This window comes from Salmo salar, chromosome ssa04 (genome assembly GCF_905237065.1).
Source record: "Salmo salar chromosome ssa04, Ssal_v3.1, whole genome shotgun sequence".
Lineage (NCBI taxonomy): Eukaryota > Metazoa > Chordata > Actinopteri > Salmoniformes > Salmonidae > Salmo > Salmo salar.
This window is the reverse complement of record NC_059445.1, coordinates 89899755-89919508: the sequence shown is the minus strand read 5'-3', so window position 1 is coordinate 89919508 and position 19754 is coordinate 89899755. Positions and strand designations below refer to the sequence as shown.

The window sequence follows — 19754 nt, the reverse complement described above, 5'->3', positions numbered from 1 at the left end:
CCCCCTGGGGAGTAGGACTGTGTGTGTTTACGTGGTAAAGGCATCGTTCTGCTTGGCCCCCTGGGTAGTAGGACTGTGTGTGTTATGTGGTAAAGGCATCGTTCTGCTTGGCCCCCTGGGTAGTAGGACTGTGTGTGTTATGTGGTAAAGGCATCGTTCTGCTTGGCCCCCTGGGTAGTAGGACTGTGTGTGTTACGTGGTATAAAGGCATCGTTCTGCTTGGCCCCCTGGGTAGTAGGACTGTGTGTGTTTACGTGGTAAAGGCATCGTTCTGCTTGGCCCCCAGGGTAGTAGGACTGTGTGTGTGTGTGTTTACGTGGTAAAGGCATCGTTCTGCTTGGCCCCCTGGGTAGTAGGACTGTGTGTGTGTTTACGTGGTAAAGGCATCGTTCTGCTTGGCCCCCTGGGTAGTAGGACTGTGTGTGTGTTATTGTTTACGTGGTAAAGGCATCGTTCTGCTTGGCCCCCAGGTAGTAGGACTGTGTGTGTGTGTGTTTACGTGGTAAAGGCATCGTTCTGCTTGGCCCCCAGGTAGTAGGACTGTGTGTGTGTGTGTGTGTGTTTACGTGATAAAGGCATCGTTCTGCTTGGCCCCCAGGTAGTAGGACTGTGTGTGTGTGTGTGTGTGTTTACGTGATAAAGGCATCGTTCTGCTTGGCCCCCTGGGTAGTAGGACTGTGTGTGTTTACGTGGTAAAGGCATCGTTCTGCTTGGCCCCCAGGTAGTAGGACTGTGTGTGTGTGTGTTTACGTGGTAAAGGCATCGTTCTGCTTGGCCCCCAGGTAGTAGGACTGTGTGTGTGTGTGTGTGTGTGTTTACGTGATAAAGGCATCGTTCTGCTTGGCCCCCAGGTAGTAGGACTGTGTGTGTTACGTGGTAAAGGCATTGTTCTGCTTGGCCCCCAGGTAGTAGGACTGTGTGTGTTATTGTTTACGTGGTAAAGGCATCGTTCTGCTTGGCCCCCTGGGTAGTAGGACTGTGTGTGTTAATGTTTACGTGGTAAAGGCATCGTTCTGCTTGGCCCCCTGGGTAGTAGGACTGTGTGTGTTAATGTTTACGTGGTAAAGGCATCGTTCTGCTTGGCCCCCAGGTAGTAGGACTGTGTGTGTGTTATTGTTTACGTGGTAAAGGCATCGTTCTGCTTGGCCCCCTGGGTAGTAGGACTGTGTGTGTTTACGTGGTAAAGGCATCGTTCTGCTTGGCCCCCTGGGTAGTAGGACTGTGTGTGTGTGTGTTTACGTGGTAAAGGCATCGTTCTGCTTGGCCCCCAGGTAGTAGGACTGTGTGTGTTATTGTTTACGTGGTAAAGGCATCGTTCTGCTTGGCCCCCTGGGTAGTAGGACTGTGTGTGTTAATGTTTACGTGGTAAAGGCATCGTTCTGCTTGGCCCCCTGGGTAGTAGGACTGTGTGTGTTAATGTTTACGTGGTAAAGGCATCGTTCTGCTTGGCCCCCAGGTAGTAGGACTGTGTGTGTGTGTGTTTACGTGGTAAAGGCATCGTTCTGCTTGGCCCCCAGGTAGTAGGACTGTGTGTGTGTTTACGTGGTAAAGGCATCGTTCTGCTTGGCCCCCTGGGTAGTAGGACTGTGTGTGTTAATGTTTACGTGGTAAAGGCATCGTTCTGCTTGGCCCCCTGGGTAGTAGGACTGTGAGTGTGTTTACGTGGTAAAGGCATCGTTCTGCTTGGCCCCCAGGTAGTAGGACTGTGTGTGTGTGTGTGTTTACGTGGTAAAGGCATCGTTCTGCTTGGCCCCCAGGTAGTAGGACTGTGTGTGTTTACGTGGTAAAGGCATCGTTCTGCTTGGCCCCCAGGTAGTAGGACTGTGTGTGTGTGTGTGTGTTTACGTGGTAAAGGCATCGTTCTGCTTGGCCCCCAGGTAGTAGGACTGTGTGTGTGTGTGTTTACGTGGTAAAGGCATCGTTCTGCTTGGCCCCCTGGGTAGTAGGACTGTGTGTGTGTGTTTACGTGGTAAAGGCATCGTTCTGCTTGGCCCCCTGGGTAGTAGGACTGTGTGTGTGTGTTTACGTGGTAAAGGCATCGTTCTGCTTGGCCCCCAGGTAGTAGGACTGTGTGTGTGTGTGTTTACGTGGTAAAGGCATCGTTCTGCTTGGCCCCCAGGTAGTAGGACTGTGTGTGTGTGTGTTTACGTGGTAAAGGCATCGTTCTGCTTGGCCCCCAGGTAGTAGGACTGTGTGTGTGTGTGTTTACGTGGTAAAGGCATCGTTCTGCTTGGCCCCCTGGGTAGTAGGACTGTGTGTGTGTGTTTACGTGGTAAAGGCATCGTTCTGCTTGGCCCCCAGGTAGTAGGACTGTGTGTGTGTGTGTTTACGTGGTAAAGGCATCGTTCTGCTTGGCCCCCAGGTAGTAGGACTGTGTGTGTTAATGTTTACGTGGTAAAGGCATCGTTCTGCTTGGCCCCCTGGGTAGTAGGACTGTGTGTGTTAATGTTTACGTGGTAAAGGCATCGTTCTGCTTGGCCCCCAGGTAGTAGGACTGTGTGTGTTAATGTTTACGTGGTAAAGGCATCGTTCTGCTTGGCCCCCTGGGTAGTAGGACTGTGTGTGTGTGTTTACGTGGTAAAGGCATCGTTCTGCTTGGCCCCCAGGTAGTAGGACTGTGTGTGTGTGTGTTTACGTGGTAAAGGCATCGTTCTGCTTGGCCCCCTGGGTAGTAGGACTGTGTGTGTTAATGTTTACGTGGTAAAGGCATCGTTCTGCTTGGCCCCCTGGGTAGTAGGACTGTGTGTGTGTGTTTTACGTGGTAAAGGCATCGTTCTGCTTGGCCCCCAGGTAGTAGGACTGTGTGTGTGTGTGTTTACGTGGTAAAGGCATCGTTCTGCTTGGCCCCCTGGGTAGTAGGACTGTGTGTGTGTGTTTACGTGGTAAAGGCATCGTTCTGCTTGGCCCCCTGGGTAGTAGGACTGTGTGTGTGTGTTTACGTGGTAAAGGCATCGTTCTGCTTGGCCCCCAGGTAGTAGGACTGTGTGTGTGTGTGTTTACGTGGTAAAGGCATCGTTCTGCTTGGCCCCCTGGGTAGTAGGACTGTGTGTGTGTGTGTTTACGTGGTAAAGGCATCGTTCTGCTTGGCCCCCTGGGTAGTAGGACTGTGTGTGTTTACGTGATAAAGGCATCGTTCTGCTTGGCCCCCAGGTAGTAGGACTGTGTGTGTGTGTGTTTACGTGGTAAAGGCATCGTTCTGCTTGGCCCCCTGGGTAGTAGGACTGTGTGTGTTTACGTGATAAAGGCATCGTTCTGCTTGGCCCCCAGGTAGTAGGACTGTGTGTGTTAATGTTTACGTGGTAAAGGCATCGTTCTGCTTGGCCCCCTGGGTAGTAGGACTGTGTGTGTTAATGTTTACGTGGTAAAGGCATCGTTCTGCTTGGCCCCCAGGTAGTAGGACTGTGTGTGTGTTTACGTGGTAAAGGCATCGTTCTGCTTGGCCCCCTGGGTAGTAGGACTGTGTGTGTTAATGTTTACGTGGTAAAGGCATCGTTCTGCTTGGCCCCCAGGTAGTAGGACTGTGTGTGTGTGTTTACGTGGTAAAGGCATCGTTCTGCTTGGCCCCCTGGGTAGTAGGACTGTGTGTGTTAATGTTTACGTGGTAAAGGCATCGTTCTGCTTGGCCCCCAGGTAGTAGGACTGTGTGTGTGTGTGTTTACGTGGTAAAGGCATCGTTCTGCTTGGCCCCCAGGTAGTAGGACTGTGTGTGTGTGTGTTTACGTGGTAAAGGCATCGTTCTGCTTGGCCCCCAGGTAGTAGGACTGTGTGTGTGTTATTGTTTACGTGGTAAAGGCATCGTTCTGCTTGGCCCCCAGGTAGTAGGACTGTGTGTGTGTGTGTGTTTACGTGGTAAAGGCATCGTTCTGCTTGGCCCCCTGGGTAGTAGGACTGTGTGTGTTTACGTGGTAAAGGCATCGTTCTGCTTGGCCCCCAGGTAGTAGGACTGTGTGTGTGTGTAATGTTTACGTGGTAAAGGCATCGTTCTGCTTGGCCCCCGGGTAGTAGGACTGTGTGTGTGTATGTTTTACGTGGTAAAGGCATCGTTCTGCTTGGCCCCCTGGGTAGTAGGACTGTGTGTGTGTTTACGTGGTAAAGGCATCGTTCTGCTTGGCCCCCTGGGTAGTAGGACTGTGTGTGTTAATGTTTACGTGGTAAAGGCATCGTTCTGCTTGGCCCCCAGGTAGTAGGACTGTGTGTGTGTGTGTTACGTGGTAAAGGCATCGTTCTGCTTGGCCCCCAGGTAGTAGGACTGTGTGTGTTAATGTTTACGTGGTAAAGGCATCGTTCTGCTTGGCCCCCAGGTAGTAGGACTGTGTGTGTGTGATGTTTACGTGGTAAAGGCATCGTTCTGCTTGGCCCCCAGGTAGTAGGACTGTGTGTGTGTGTTTACGTGGTAAAGGCATCGTTCTGCTTGGCCCCCAGGTAGTAGGACTGTGTGTGTTAATGTTTACGTGGTAAAGGCATCGTTCTGCTTGGCCCCCAGGTAGTAGGACTGTGTGTGTGTAAGTGTTTACGTGGTAAAGGCATCGTTCTGCTTGGCCCCCAGGTAGTAGGAGTAGAGGTTGAACATTCCGATCATAAATGCCAGGAACACCAGGATAAAGATCACCATGAACTTCAAGATGTCTGCAACACACACACACACACACACACACACACACACACACACACACACACACACACACACACACACACACACACACACACACACACACACACACACACACACACACACACACACACACACACACCACACACAGGGGAGGGGTGAGAAAGTGATATAATCAGGTAGAGTAACAGAGAGGTTACTGTGGTGATGGGGTTAAATATTTACATTTACATTTACATTTAAGTCATTTAGCAGAATATGAATATATTATTTCATATTAAATATGAAATAATCCTGTGTGAATGTTAATACAGTAGGCAAATAATTAGTAGTCAACAACTTTGCCATCATTATGATGTCGTCAATTTTACTTTAGACAGATGGCAATGTTGTCATTAGCTATCAAGGTTTGTCAAAGGTACTTAGCAGTGCTTAAGTTAGCTAGCTAAAATCCGATAGCCTCAGTCTTGGCTATCTAGTTAACGCTATGCTACGACTAAAGTCAATTTGACGACATCACAATGATGACAAGGTTTTCCTACTAATGATTTGCCTCGTTTAGAAATGTCCTTGTTTTTCCAAGCCACTGCAATCCACTTTAGACCAGTTCTTTATCAACACCAATTGAGAAGGAATTGAGTAGAACATTTTTTCTGGAGTCAGTCTTCAAAAGAATGTGCAAAACAATATTGTGACGAAACATGCAGCCCATTAACCAACCAGGTCTCACAGTCTCACGTCAGAATTAGACGTTCATCCATGTTTCTCAAACGTCAAATTTAAACATTTTTCCAAGAATAACACTTAGAAGTGTTTAAGGCATTAAATCTGCATTTTTCAGGTTGGAGTTCAGTTCGGGCATTAACTCAAAAATCTTAAGGTTAGGTATTAACTCCGATTGGTTAGTTAAGGTAAGAGTTAAGGTTTGGGATAGGCTTAAAACAAAAATACCCAAAACAACTTTATATCACTGGACTCAAACTTGCAAACTTGGGAATCAGAGGCAGATGCTTACCCCATCCGCCATCCCTGTCCACAACACCCTAGCAAAACCCAAAACCTTGAAGGTAATACAGCTCACTGTTGCCCCCTAGTGGCCGCTTTCCACGTCATCTCCCGACATCCTTAGACATGGATGGACGTCAAATATTGACTTGTGTCATTGGGTGAACTGGCTGCATAAATAGCAGTTAGTTAGGTGTGTGTGTGTACCTTTAACAGTGCGTCCCAGTGATATCTGCAGCGGTCCGAAGCTTTCATTGGCTGGCAGGATGTAGGCGATGCGGCTGAAACTGAGCACCACGGCAACCGCATACAGCCCCTCAGATACTAGCTGGGGGTCAGAGGGCAACCAGGAGAGACGAGCTGGGGGGGATTGGTTGGTTGGTTGGTTGGTTGATTAAATGAATGAATGATTGACTCAAGTCCAAGCTGTGTGTGTGTGTGTGTGTGTGTGTGTGTGTGTGTGTGTGTGTGTGTGTGTGTGTGTGTGTGTGTGTGTGTGTGTGTGTGTGTGTGTGTGTGTACATGTGGTGGAAGGGTGATGTTGTCCAGCGTAGAGAGGTGGGTGTAGTGTGTGTGTGTGTGTGTGTGTGTGTGTGTACTCACCCAGTGTGTAGTAGTGTACGTGTGGTGGAAGGGTGATGTCCAGCGTAGAGAGGTGTGTGTAGTGTGTGTGTGTGTGTGTGTGTGTGTGTGTGTGTGTGTGTGTGTACTCACCCAGTGTGTAGTAGCGTACGTGTGGTGGAAGGGTGATGTTGTCCAGCGTAGGGAGGTGTGTGTAGTGTGTGTGTGTGTGTGTGTGTGTGTGTACTCACCCAGTGTGTAGTAGTGTACGTGTGGTGGAAGGGTGATGTTGTCCAGCGTAGGGAGGTGTGTGTAGTGTGTGTGTGTGTGTGTGTGTGTGTGTGTGTGTGTGTGTGTGTGTGTGTACTCACCCAGTGTGTAGTAGTGTACGTGTGGTGGAAGGGTGATGTTGTCCAGCGTAGGGAGGTGTGTGTGTAGTGTGTGTGTGTGTGTGTGTGTGTGTGTGTGTACTCACCCAGTGTGTAGTAGTGTACGTGTGGTGGAAGGGTGATGTTGTCCAGCGTAGGGAGGTGTGTGTAGTGTGTGTGTGTGTGTGTGTGTGTGTGTGTACTCACCCAGTGTGTAGTAGTGTACGTGTGGTGGAAGGGTGACGTTGTCCAGCGTAGGGAGCTGTGTGTAGTGTGTGTGGACATATAGCTGGGCTGAGTAGGTGTGTTTATAGGCAGAGAAGCGGGAACTGAAGGACGCCAGGAAGATGGCCAACATTCCGAAGTCCAGGAAGTTCCAGGGTTCTAAGAGGTATTCTCCCGCTCCCTGGGACCAGATCTCCTTTACCTCCGCCCAAATCATACCTGAGGGAGGGAGTTAGTAGTTCATAGATACTCCTTTCACCCCCAGTTCAGATCATTCCGCTGGACTTACTTTACATTTAGTAGTGTTACAGCCTGAATTCAGTTTAGATTAAATAGATTACAGTAGACAAAGTGAAAACATGTTCTTGGAAATGTTTGCTAATTTATTGAAAATGAAATTAAGAAACGTGTAATTTCCGTAAGTATTCACACCCCTGAGACAATACATGTTAGAATCACCTTTGCCAGCGATTACAGCTGTGAGTGTTTCTGGGTGAGTCTTTAAGAGCTTTTCACACCTGGATTGTACAATATTTGCAGATATTTATTTGTAAAATTCTTCAAGCTCTGTCAAGTTGGTTGTTGATCATTACTAAACAGCCATTTTCAAGTCTCGCCATAGATTTTCAAGATGACTTAAGTCAAAACTGTAACTCGGTCACTCAGGAGCATTCAATGTCATCTTGGTAAGCAACTCATGTATATTTGGCGTTGTGTTTCAGGTTATTGTTCTCCTGAAAGGTGAATTTTCCTCCCAGTGACTGTTGGAAAGCAGACTGAAACAAGTTTTCCTCTAGGATTTTGCCTGTGCTTAGCTCTATTCTGTTTTTTTTTTATCCCAAAAAGCTCTCTAGTCCTTGCCGATGACAAGCATACCCCTAACATGATGCAGCCACCACCATGCTTGAAAATATGAAGAGTGGTACTCAGTGATGTTGGAATTGCCCCAAACATAACACTTTTTGTATTCAAGACATAAAGTTCATTTCTTTGCCACATTTTTTCCAGTTTTACTTTAGTGCCTTTTTGCAAACATGATGCATATTTTGGAATATTTTATTCTGTACAAGTTTCCTTCTTTTCACTTTGTCATTTCAGTTAGTATTGTGTAGTAATGGTAGACTTCCGGTCAGGTGATGTAAGAGGACGTGTTTGAGAAAGGTACCCAATTAAACATTTATTTTTAAGTTTTTACACGCCGCTGTACGTTTTTATGTTAATGTATCAGTTTGTTATATTCTTATAATCACTTGTTATGGTACCATGAGCAAGACCAACCCAAAGAGAACTGCTACGACCAACACATCGTCGAAGGCCGAACCAACTACTGAAAATGGCTGCCGCAGCCAGCCCTGCTGCAGAGTCGGGAGGCCTTTTCTATGACCACGCTGAGCTAGCAAAACAAAGAAGTAGCCTAAAAGAGGATATGGCTTGTCTCCTCAGCACTTCGCTTGCACCTCTCCAAACTTCCATTGACGCCTTTTGCGAAACAGTCAACGCGATGCCTCACTACACTAGAAGGTTTCTCCATTGACAACACCGAGCGGATTGCTGAGCTAGAGGCAGCTGTCTCTCATACGGAAACGGCCAACACAGCTCTACTTTCCAAGTTAGATTCACTGGAGAATTATGCCAGAAGGGAAAACATCCGATTGTTGGCGTCATGGAGATAATTAAGACTGCAGTCAACCCTGTGAAACCTGCTGGTGGAAGTGATGGGTAAAGGTGTCTTTGACAAGCCGCCAGAGCTCGACCGAGTGCACAGATCCCTCTCCCCCAAACCCAACTCAGGGGAGCAACCTAGGTTAATCATAGCTGCTTTCATTATTACCAAGACAAGGAACGGGCAATGCGCTGGGCAAGGGAGCATAAACCAAAATTCTGTGGCCAAGATATATGATTCTACCCGGACTTGAGTGCCAACCTTGTGAAGAAACGAGCTGAATTCAAGGACATCAAAACCGGTCTCAACAAGAAGGGGGATCAAGTTTCATCTCCTACACCCTCACCGTCTTCTATGCGCATAGAGTAAAGTTGATCGAGGAGGGCTAGCAGTCGGGCTGGAGGAATATATGGCTGGCTGGCTAATTTGATGGCTGACTACGGACTGATTTTCATGACATCCACTTGGACATTACTTTTCACATGAAAGCAATGGTGTTTTATCTGCTCATTCCAGGAGAACAGACTTATTTTTTTGTTATATTTGACTGAGACTAATGGCAACACCCAAGCGGGAGCTGGCTGGAGACACTTGACTGTTTACTATCTGGCTGGCTAGCTAATGCCACATTTATTTTGAGATGTATTTCTACATGGCTCAACTCCACGAGCACCGAGGGATATCTTCACTACGTCTATACTTGGCTGAGAAGATTTCAGACAACAGGGACATTCGGCTGACTTGTTAGCATGGCTAGCTAAGCACAGCAAAAACCAGCGTGCTCAAGCACTGACTGGGCTATTTGAATGTGGCGGTGGATTTAGCTAAGCACTTCACCATTTCTAGCAGTTAGCTAGCTGAGATATAGTTTGACATATGGACAACTACCTAGCTAGCTACATCTAGAATTGACTGAACATGACCTGTATCCATGTACGTAGCTGGCACTAGTAACACATGTTAAATATCCAATGTGGGTGTTTTATGTTTAAGGGATGCTTACATTTTCTACCATTTACATTTTAGTCATTTAGCAGACACTCTTATCCAGAGCGACTTACAGTAGTGAATGCATACATTTCATACATTTTTTTCTCCGTACTGGTCCCCCGTGGGAATCAAACCCACAACCCTGGCGTTGCAAACACCATGCTCTACCAACTGAGCCACACGGGACCACCAGCATGTTAAATGTGCAACCAGAGGGAAAAAAACTCTAGACCACCTTTACTCCACACACAGAGACGCATACAAAGCTTTCCGTCGCCCTCCATTTGGCAAATCTAATCAAAACTCTATCCTCCTGATTCCTGCTTACAAGCAAAAACTAAACCAGGAAGTACCAGACACTCGCTCCAATAAGGAAGTGGTCAGGTGAAGCAGATGCTAAACTACAGGACTGTTTTGGTGCACAGACTGGAATATGTTCAGGGATTCCTCCGATGGCATTGAGGAGTACACCACATCAGTCAATGGCTTCATCAATAAGTGCATCGATGACGTCATCCCCACAGTGACCGTACGTACATACCCCAACCAGAAGCCATGGATTACACGTCCTGTAGCTTAGCGTCTGCATCATCTGGCCTCTTTTTTTAAATGTTTCACTTCAGTTTATTTTTATAAATAATTTCTTAACACTTTTTTTTCTTAAAACTGCATTGTTGGTTAAGGGCTTGTAGGTAAGCATTTCACGGTGCATGTGACAAATAACATTTGATTTGATTGTTACACATTCTACTTCAACAGTATGTTGCCTAATGTTTTTTTTTTGTCACAAGATATGATCGGTGGTCTTATGCAGGGTTTTCATCTCTATTCCAGTTTTCCTTTAATGACTGATAATTCAGATATTGGGGTGGGAGTTGGGGTCAGCTATTAGCTTTACAAGCTGGAACGTCAAGCAAATGAACGTCCCAGTTTAAACAGGCTCGAGTATTTGATTTGTCTTAATTTAAAAACAGATACAGCATTCTAATAAGAAACACATCTGTGTAAGGTAGACTCCGTAAAGCTTGGGGAGGACAATTCCATTCAAAATGAAATGCCAAAGTAACATAACAGAACAGGGGAACAACAATACTTATTCATAGGAAAGTACAATTTACAGCTGCTGACATCATCTCAGATCCACAGTTTTGTTATGGTGTCTGGTTCTCTCTTTCCCACCTCTGTTTTGTTATGGTGTCTAGTTCTCTCTTTCCCACCTCTGTTTTGTTATGGTGTCTAGTTCTCTCTTTCACACCTCTGTTTTGCTTGTAAATGTTTATGCTCCCAATTGGGATGATGTTGATTTTATTAACAAATGTATTTCTTTGCTGCCCAATCTCAACTCACACTATTTCATTTTTGGAGGTGACTTGAATTGTGTGATCAACCCAGTCTTCGACCGTTCAAACTCTAGATAATTATCTATAGCTTGGTCTGCATTTATGAGCCAGGCAGGATGTGTAGATCCATCGAGATTCCTTTTTCCCCAGGAACAAAGATGTTCTTTCTTTTCACATGTGCACCACTCCTATTCCAGAATATACTACTTTTTTGTAGATAAAGCCCTTCTCCCCTCTGTTAAGTAGAATTCTCTGCCATTGTTGTTAGTGACCATGCTCCTCTGTCACTCAACCTCTCATTGAACAATACAGATCACCATGGAGACTCAACTCATCTTTACAAACAATTCATTCTGCACCGTTCTATCGAATGCAAATTATGTCTTTATTGAGACAAATAAAACAGATTTGATCTCTCCATCTACACTCAGTTGTTCTTAGAGGCTAAATCATTTCCTATTTCTCTCTCTTAATTTTTTTTCTCTTTATTTAACCAGGTAGGCCAGTTGAGAACAAGTTCTCATTTACAACTGCGACCTGGCCAAGATAAAGCAAAGCAGTGCAACACAAACAACAACACAGAGTTACACATGGGACAAACGTACAGTCAATAACACAATAGAAAAGGTGTGTACAATACAGTGTGTGCAAATGAGGTAAGATTAGGGAGGTAAGGCAATAAATAGGCCATAGTGGCGAAATAATTACAATTAAACAATTTAAACACTGGAGTGATAATATGCAGAAGATGAATGTGCAAGTAGAGATACTGGGGTGCAAAGGACCAAGATAAATAAATAAATACAGTATGGGGATGAGGTAGTTGGATTGGCTATTTACAGATGGGCTATGTACAGGTGCAGTGATCTGTGAGCTGCTCTGACAGCTGGTGCTTAAAGCTAGTGAGGGAGATCAGTGTTTCCAGTTTCAGAGATTTTTGTAGTGCGTTCCAGTCATTGGCAGCAGAGAACTGGAAGGAAAGGCAGCCAAAGGAAGTGTTGGCTTTGGGGGTGACCAGAGAGATATACCTGCTGGAGCGCGTGCTACGGGTGGGTGCTGCTATGGTGACCAGTGAGCTGAGGTAAGGCGGGGCTTTACCAAGCTGAGACTTATAGATGACCTGGAGCCAGTGGGTTTGGCGACGAATATGAAGAAGCGAGGGCCAGCCAATGAGAGCATACAGGTCGCAGTGGTGGGTAGTATATGGGGCTTTGGTGACAAAACGGATGGCACTGTGATAGACTGCATCCAATTTGTTGAGTAGAGTGTTGGAGGCTATTTTATAGATGACATCACCGAAGTCGAGGACCGGTAGGATGGTCAGTTTTACGAGGGTATGTTTGGCAGCATGAGTTAAGGAGGCTTTGTTGCGATATAGGAAGCCGATTCTATAGCAAGCGGCAACGGTGAGAGACTTTGTTTAATAAACAATTAAATATTAGACAACAGCTGATCAACACCATTCTGGGATTAGGACAACAATACGCCTCTCCATCACCAGAAAGGCTGAGTCTTCAAACGTGGCTTTGCCTTCCTGTTGGCCCGCAGAAGGATTTTCTTGGATTAGAAATCTATCAATCCTCCCTTAATAAGCTCTCTTTGGCTGAAAGATCTGATGCTGTTCCTAAAATTAGAAGATATTAAGTATACCATTTGAGCGTCAACCAAGTCATTTTATTCCACCTGGGTCCCGATAATATCCAATTTTGAACAGCTCCAAACACTCCCTCCAGATTAGTACTCTTGGCCTCACCCCCACCCCTTAAGATTATTGCTATATAGGCCTATAAAATCACCTAATCACCTGAAATTGTTAGCCTATTATGTTTTTGCTTGTATTGAAGTATCATTTTGTTTTCTGACATGTAACTCAATGACTTCCCTTTCTTTTTAAATGTATTTGGAAGGGGGTCGAAGGGGGCCAAAAAGAGGAAAATGTGTCTTTTCATTTTATCTTTCATTCAGTGTGAACAAAAATACTATACAAATATTTGGAGTAACTACACTGTTGTTTATCCAGCCTCAGTTCTCTTCTATTACAGCCATTGGCCTCATACTGAAATCCTTGAGAGGTTTCCTTCCTCTCCAGCAACTGAGTTAGGAAGGACACCTGTAACAAAGGGGTTGAATCCTTATTGACTGAAGACATTTCAGCTTTTCATTTTTTTATAAATTAGTAAAAATGTTGAAAAGCATAATTTCACTTTGACATGATGGCGTATTGTGTGTAAGTGACCAAATCTAAATGTTTTTATTTTTATTTAGGCTGTAACACAACGAAATGTGGAAAAAGTCAATGGGTGAGATTACTTTCTGAAGGCACTGTACCTATAGCTGGGAGAGAGGGAGCGAAGGATAGAGGGAGCGAAGGGTAGAGGGAGCGAAGGGTAGAGGGAGCGAAGGGTAGAGGGAGCGAAGGGTAGAGGGAGCGAAGGGTAGAGGGAGCGAAGGATAGAGGGAGCGAAGGGTAGAAGGGTAGAGGGAGCGAAGGGTAGAGGGAGCGAAGGGTAGAGGGAGCGAAGGATAGAGGGAGCGAAGGATAGAGGGAGCGAAGGGTAGAGGGAGCGAAGGGTAGAGGGTAGAGGGAGCGAAGGGTAGAGGGAGCGAAGGGTAGAGGGAGCGAAGGGTAGAGGGTAGAGGGAGCGAAGGGTAGAGGGAGTTAGTAGCCAGGAAATTATGTTATAGCAGCAGGATATGATGTCAGACTGACCAATGACCCAGGATATGATGAGAATCTCCATCCAGGTGAAGGGGGTGGTGGTCATACGATACAGCAGGATGGGGTCACGCTCTGGAGAGGAGAAAGAGGAGGAGATGAAGAACAATTAAAGTTGCAAGCAGCAACGCTGGGATTCAAGCTGTGGGCCCACTGTTCTACCATCAGGTCAAATTGGACACATTGCCCTAGAATGGGGTCAGTCTGTTATATCTGGTGTAAATCTCCTGTCTTATCTGGTGTCCTGTGTGAATTGAAGTATGCTTCCTCTAATTCTCTCTCTCCTGGAAGAACTGAGCCCTAGGACCTGGCCTGATGACTCCTGGCTGTCACAAGTCCATCTGGTCGTGCGGCTGCTCCAGTTTCAACCCTGACCTGTTCACCAGATGTGCTACCTGTCCCAGACCTGCTGTCCCAGACCTGCTGTCCCAGACCTGCTGGAACCCTGACCTGTTCACCGGATGTGCTACCTTGTCCCGGACCTGCTGCTTTTGACTTTGTCTCTCTCTCTCTCTCTCACTCACTCACGCACCTGCACCTGCACCTGCTGTCTCAACCTCTAAACGCTTGGCTATGAAAAGCGGACATTTACTCCTGAGGTGCTGACCTGTTGCACCCTCTACAATCACTGTGATTATTATCTGACCCTGCTGGTCACCTATAAACGACTGAACATCTTGAATAAGAATCCGGCCTTAATGATCATGTTCTGTTATAATCTCCACCCGGCACAGCCAGAAGAGGACTGGCCACCTCTCAGAGCCTGGTTCCTCTCCACCCGGCACAGCCAGAAGAGGACTGGCCACCCCTCAGAGCCTGGTTCCGCTCCACCCGGCACAGCCAGAAGAGGACTGGCCACCCCTCAGAGCCTGGTTCCTCTCCACCCTGCACAGCCAGAAGAGGACTGGCCACCCCTCAGAGCCTGGTTCCTCTCTACCCGGCACAGCCAGAAGAGGACTGGCCACCCCTCAGAGCCTAGTTCCTCTCCACCCGGCACAGCCAGAAGAGGACTGGCCACCCCTCATAGCCTGGTTCCTCTCCACCCGGCACAGCCAGAAGAGGACTGGCCACCCCTCAGAGCCTGGTTCCTCTCCACCCGGCACAGCCAGAAGAGGACTGGCCACCCCTCATAGCCTGGTTCCTCTCCACCCGGCACAGCCAGAAGAGGACTGGCCACCCCTCAGAGCCTGGTTCCTCTCCACCCGGCACAGCCAGAAGAGGACTGGCCACCCCTCATAGCCTGGTTCCTCTCCACCCGGCACAGCCAGAAGAGGACTGGCCACCCCTCAGAGCCTGGTTCCTCTCCACCCGGCACAGCCAGAAGAGGACTGGCCACCCCTCATAGCCTGGTTCCTCTCCACCCGGCACAGCCAGAAGAGGACTGGCCACCCCTCAGAGCCTGGTTCCTCTCCACCCAGCACAGCCAGAAGAGGACTGGCCACGTCTAAGAGCCTGGTTCCTCTCCACCCGGCACAGCCAGAAGAGGACTGGCCACCCCTCATAGCCTGGTTCCTCTGGTCTACCCAGTACAGCCAGAAGAGGACTGGCCACCCCTCAGAGCCTGGTTCCTCTCCACCCGGCACAGCCAGAAGAGGACTGGCCACCCATCATAGCCTGGTTCCTCTCCACCCGGCACAGCCAGAAGAGGACTGGCCACCCCTCAGAGCCTGGTTCCTCTCCACCCGGCACAGCCAGAAGAGGACTGGCCACCCCTCAGAGCCTGGTTCCTCTCCACCCAGCACAGCCAGAAGAGGACTGGCCACGTCTAAGAGCCTGGTTCCTCTCCACCCGGCACAGCCAGAAGAGGACTGGCCACCCCTCATAGCCTGGTTCCTCTGGTCTACCCAGTACAGCCAGAAGAGGACTGGCCACCCCTCAGAGCCTGGTTCCTCTCCACCCGGCACAGCCAGAAGAGGACTGGCCACCCCTCAGAGCCTGGTTCCTCTCCACCCGGCACAGCCAGAAGAGGACTGGCCACCCCTCAGAGCCTGGTTCCTCTCCACCCGGCACAGCCAGAAGAGGACTGGCCACCCCTCAGAGCCTGGTTCCTCTCCACCCAGCACAGCCAGAAGAGGACTGGCCACCCCTCAGAGCCTGGTTCCTCTCCACCCGGCACAGCCAGAAGAGGACTGGCCACCCCTCAGAGCCTGGTTCCGCTCCACCCGGCACAGCCAGAAGAGGACTGGCCACCCCTCATAGCCTGGTTCCTCTCCACCCGGCACAGCCAGAAGAGGACTGGCCACCCCTCATAGCCTGGTTCCTCTCCACCCGGCACAGCCAGAAGAGGACTGGTCACGTCTAAGAGCCTGGTTCCTCTCCACCCGGCACAGCCAGAAGAGGACTGGCCACCCCTCAGAGCCTGGTTCCTCTCCACCCGGCACAGCCAGTAGAGGACTGGCCACCCCTCAGAGCCTGGTTTCTCTCTACCCAGTACAGCCAGTAGAGGACTGGCCACCCCTCATATTCTGGTTCCTCTCCACCCGGCACAGCCAGAAGAGGACTGGCCACCCAGCACAGCCAGAAGAGGACTGGCCACCCCTCAGAGCCTGGTTCCTCTCCACCCGGCACAGCCAGAAGAGGACTGGCCACCCCTCAGAGCCTGGTTCCTCTCCACCCGGCACAGCCAGAAGAGGACTGGCCACCCCTCATAGCCTGGTTCCTCTCCACCCGGCACAGCCAGAAGAGGACTGGCCACCCCTCAGAGCCTGGTTCCTCTCCACCCGGCACAGCCAGAAGAGGACTGGCCACCCCTCATAGCCTGGTTCCTCTCCACCCGGCACAGCCAGAAGAGGACTGGCCACCCCTCAGAGCCTGGTTCCTCTCCACCCGGCACAGCCAGAAGAGGACTGGCCACCCCTCAGAGCCTGGTTCCTCTCCACCCGGCACAGCCAGAAGAGGACTGGCCACCCCTCAGAGCCAGGTTCCTCTCCACCCGGCACAGCCAGAAGAGGACTGGCCACCCCTCATAGACTGGTTCCTCTCTAGGTTTCTTCCTAGGTACCTGCTCCAGCTTCGCTGCTGAACACCAACAACATTATATTACAGTGTTCCAATATTACAGTATTCCACAATTGAAATCAACTAGCATATGTTTCACTGAGGGCTTTTTATTTTGAAGGCAAACCACAAAATCAACTATTATGGCTGACTAATGGTTATTGTGGTTAGCGTCACATAGCTCAGTTCATCAACAGTCTCTTTCAATCCACTGTAAATGTTGTGTAATCTGATACTTCGTGAAACTGTACCCTCGTTTCTAAACTTCAATTCGGTTAGCGCCCAAATCATGTGACTAAACTGAATAAAAAGAAGAAGAAACTACACTATGAAACAAAGATAAATGACAAAGAACGACAGTAAAAAGCTTTGGAGCAGCTTCAAAAAGCAAACAGCTCCATCCTTCATTGAAACAGATGGCTCATTCATTACAAAACCGACTGATATTGCCAACTACTGTGGAAGGACCACCAGAGGGCAGGCTGGACTCATGGATAGTAGCCCAACTAGGTATGTGAGTCAAGGGGTCCTGAGGAAATTAAGCACAGCTGATGGTACTAATTACCTATTATCTTTTCCTTACAAGAGAGAGGAGGGAACCAGCAAGAAAGGGAGAAAAACCTATCTCTGGAAGGTGGCTACCAAGAGAGGGAAGCTAACCACGAAGAACCATTAAGGTGGCTACCAAGAGAGGGAAGCTAACCACAAAGAACCATTAAGGTGGCCACCAAGAGAGGGAAGCTAACCACAAAGAACCATTAAGGTGGTGACAAACCCCTGACTTTTGTTGTAGTTTAAAGATAATTGTATTGTGTTCCTGTTTCATCTGGAGAAGATGTATGTCTTTCCTTGGGAGATTCTCATTGATTATGTTGGAGTGTTTGTATTGACCAAAATCCATCAATAGAGAACTGGGTTCAATCAAGAAACCAACTCCTGACTCGTTTATCCCACCTTTCCGCTTTAGAGTGACGTCAAATGACTTGGTCCGCTCACACTACATTCATGTTTTTTCCGTTGGCAAGATTAGCAAATTTAGGCAACTCGGCTCCTTCATTTATTGAATCAGATGGCTCATTCATCACAAATCCCCTGATATTGAAAACTACTTTAATTACTTTATCATTGGCAAGATTAGCAAACTTAGGGATGACATGCCAGCAACAAACGCTGACACTACACATCCAAGTATATCTGACCAAATTATGAAAGACAAGCATTGTAATTTTGAATTCCGTAAAGTCAGTGTGGAAGAGGTGAAAAAAAGAATTGTTGTCTATCAACAATGACAAGCCACCGGGGTCTGACAACTTGGAGGGAAAATTACTGAGGATAATAGCAGACGATATTGCCATATCTTCAATCTAAGCCGACTAGAGAGCGTGTTCCCTCAGGCCTGGAGGGAAGCTAAAGTCATTCCGCTACCTGGGAATAGTAAAGCCCCCTTTACTGGCTCAAATAGTCGACCAATCAACTTGTTACCAACCCTTAGTAAAAGTTCTGGAAAAAAATGGTGATTGACCAGATACAATGCTATTTTACAGTAAACAAATTGACAAGACTTTCAGCACACTTATAGTGTCACGTCCTGACCAGTATAAGGGGGTATTTGTTATTGTAGTTTGGTCAGGACGTGGCAGGGTGTGTTTGTTTTGTGTTGTCGGGATTTTTGGGTAGTGTTCTATGTTTTGTATTTCTATGTTCTATTTTTTAGTTTTTCTATTTCTATGTCTAGTTTATTGTTTTGACCTTCAATTGGAGGCAGCTGTTCCTCGTTGCCTCTAATTGAAGGTCCTATTTAGTAGGGGTGTTTTTCATGGGGTTTTTGTGGGTAGTTGTTTCTTGTTTAGCTGTGTGCCTGACAAGACTGTTTTCATCGTTCTTTTTGTTCAGTGTTCATTTATTTTAATAAAGAAGATAATGAGCATTGACGTACCTGCTGCATTTTGGTCCAATTCATACGATGCCCGTGACATATAGGGAAGGACATTCAACAAGAACAGCACTTACACAAATGACTGATGATTGAGAGAAATTGATGATAAGATTGTGGGGGCAGTTAGATTTTAGTGCGGCTTTTGACATTATCGATCGTAGTCTGCTGCTGGCAAAACGTGTTATGGCTTTACACCCCCTGCTATATTGTGGATAAATAGTTACCTGTCAAATAGAACACAGAGGGTGTTCTTTAATGGAAGCCTCTCCAACATAATCCAGGTAGAATCAGGAATTCCCCAGGGTAGCTGTTTAGGCCCCTTGCTTTTAAAAATCTTTACTAACTACATGCCACTGGCTTTGCGTAAAGCCAGTGTGTCTATGTATGTGGGTGATTCAACACCATACACGTCAGCTACTACAGCAACTGAAATGACTGCAACATCTAACAAAGAGCTGCAGTTAGCTTCAGAATGGGTGGCAAGGACTAGGTTTGTCCTAAATATTTCAAAAACTAAAAGCATTGTATCTGGGACAAATCTATCACTAAACCCAAAACCTCAACTAAATCTTGTAATAGATAATGTGGCAATTGAGCAAGTTGAGGTGACTAAACTGCTTGGAGTAACCCTGGATTATAAACTGTCATGGTCAAAACATATTGATACAACAGTAGCTAAGATGGGGAGAAGTCTGTCTATAGTCCAGGTGAGACAAAACTAGAGCCTGTAGGACCTGCCTTGTTGATAGTGTTGTTAAGAAGGTAGAAACTAGGGCCTGTAGGACCTGCCTTGTTGATAGTGTTGTTAAGAAGGTAGAAACTAGGGCCTGTAGGACCTGCCTTGTTGATAGTGTTGTTAAAAAGGTAGAAACTAGGACCTGTAGGACCTGCCTTGTTGATAGTGTTGTTAAGAAGGTAGAAACTAGGGCCTGTAGGACCTGCCTTGTAGATAGTGCTGTTAAAAAGGTAGAAACTAGGGCCTGTAGGACCTGCCTTGTTGATAGTGTTGTTAAGAAGGTAGAAACTAGGGCCTGTAGGACCTGCCTTGTTGATAGTGTTGTTAAGAAGGTAGAAACTAGGGCCTGTAGGACCTGCCTTGTTGATAGTGCTGTTAAAAAGGTAGAACAGAGCATTACTATTGTTCAGTAGTGTGGTCAGGTACCACAAAGAGGGAAAATTGCAACTGGGTTAGGGTTAAACAGACCTTGTTTGTTGGTTAGGGTTAGGGTTAGGGGTTAGGGTTAGGGTTAAACAGACCTTGTTTGTTGGTTAGGGTTAGGGGTTAGGGGTTAGGGTTAGGGTTAGGGGTTAGGGGTTAGGGTTAGGGGTTAGGGTTAGGGGTTA

The 19754-nt window shown here is 47.4% G+C and overlaps 1 protein-coding gene across 1 annotated transcript in view; it reads right to left on the bottom strand.

The window, feature by feature from the left end:
- Positions 1-19754, bottom strand: part of LOC106604065 (short transient receptor potential channel 3) — a 72083-nt gene that overhangs the window by 15952 nt on the left and 36377 nt on the right. Inside the window, exons 9-12 of the mRNA XM_045717507.1 lie at positions 13472-13552; positions 6751-6987; positions 5822-5974; positions 4515-4626 (exon numbers count right to left, since the gene is read on the bottom strand). Of these exons, the coding sequence (XP_045573463.1) occupies positions 4515-4626; positions 5822-5974; positions 6751-6987; positions 13472-13552 (583 nt within the window). The remainder of the gene's footprint in view (positions 1-4514; positions 4627-5821; positions 5975-6750; positions 6988-13471; positions 13553-19754) is intronic.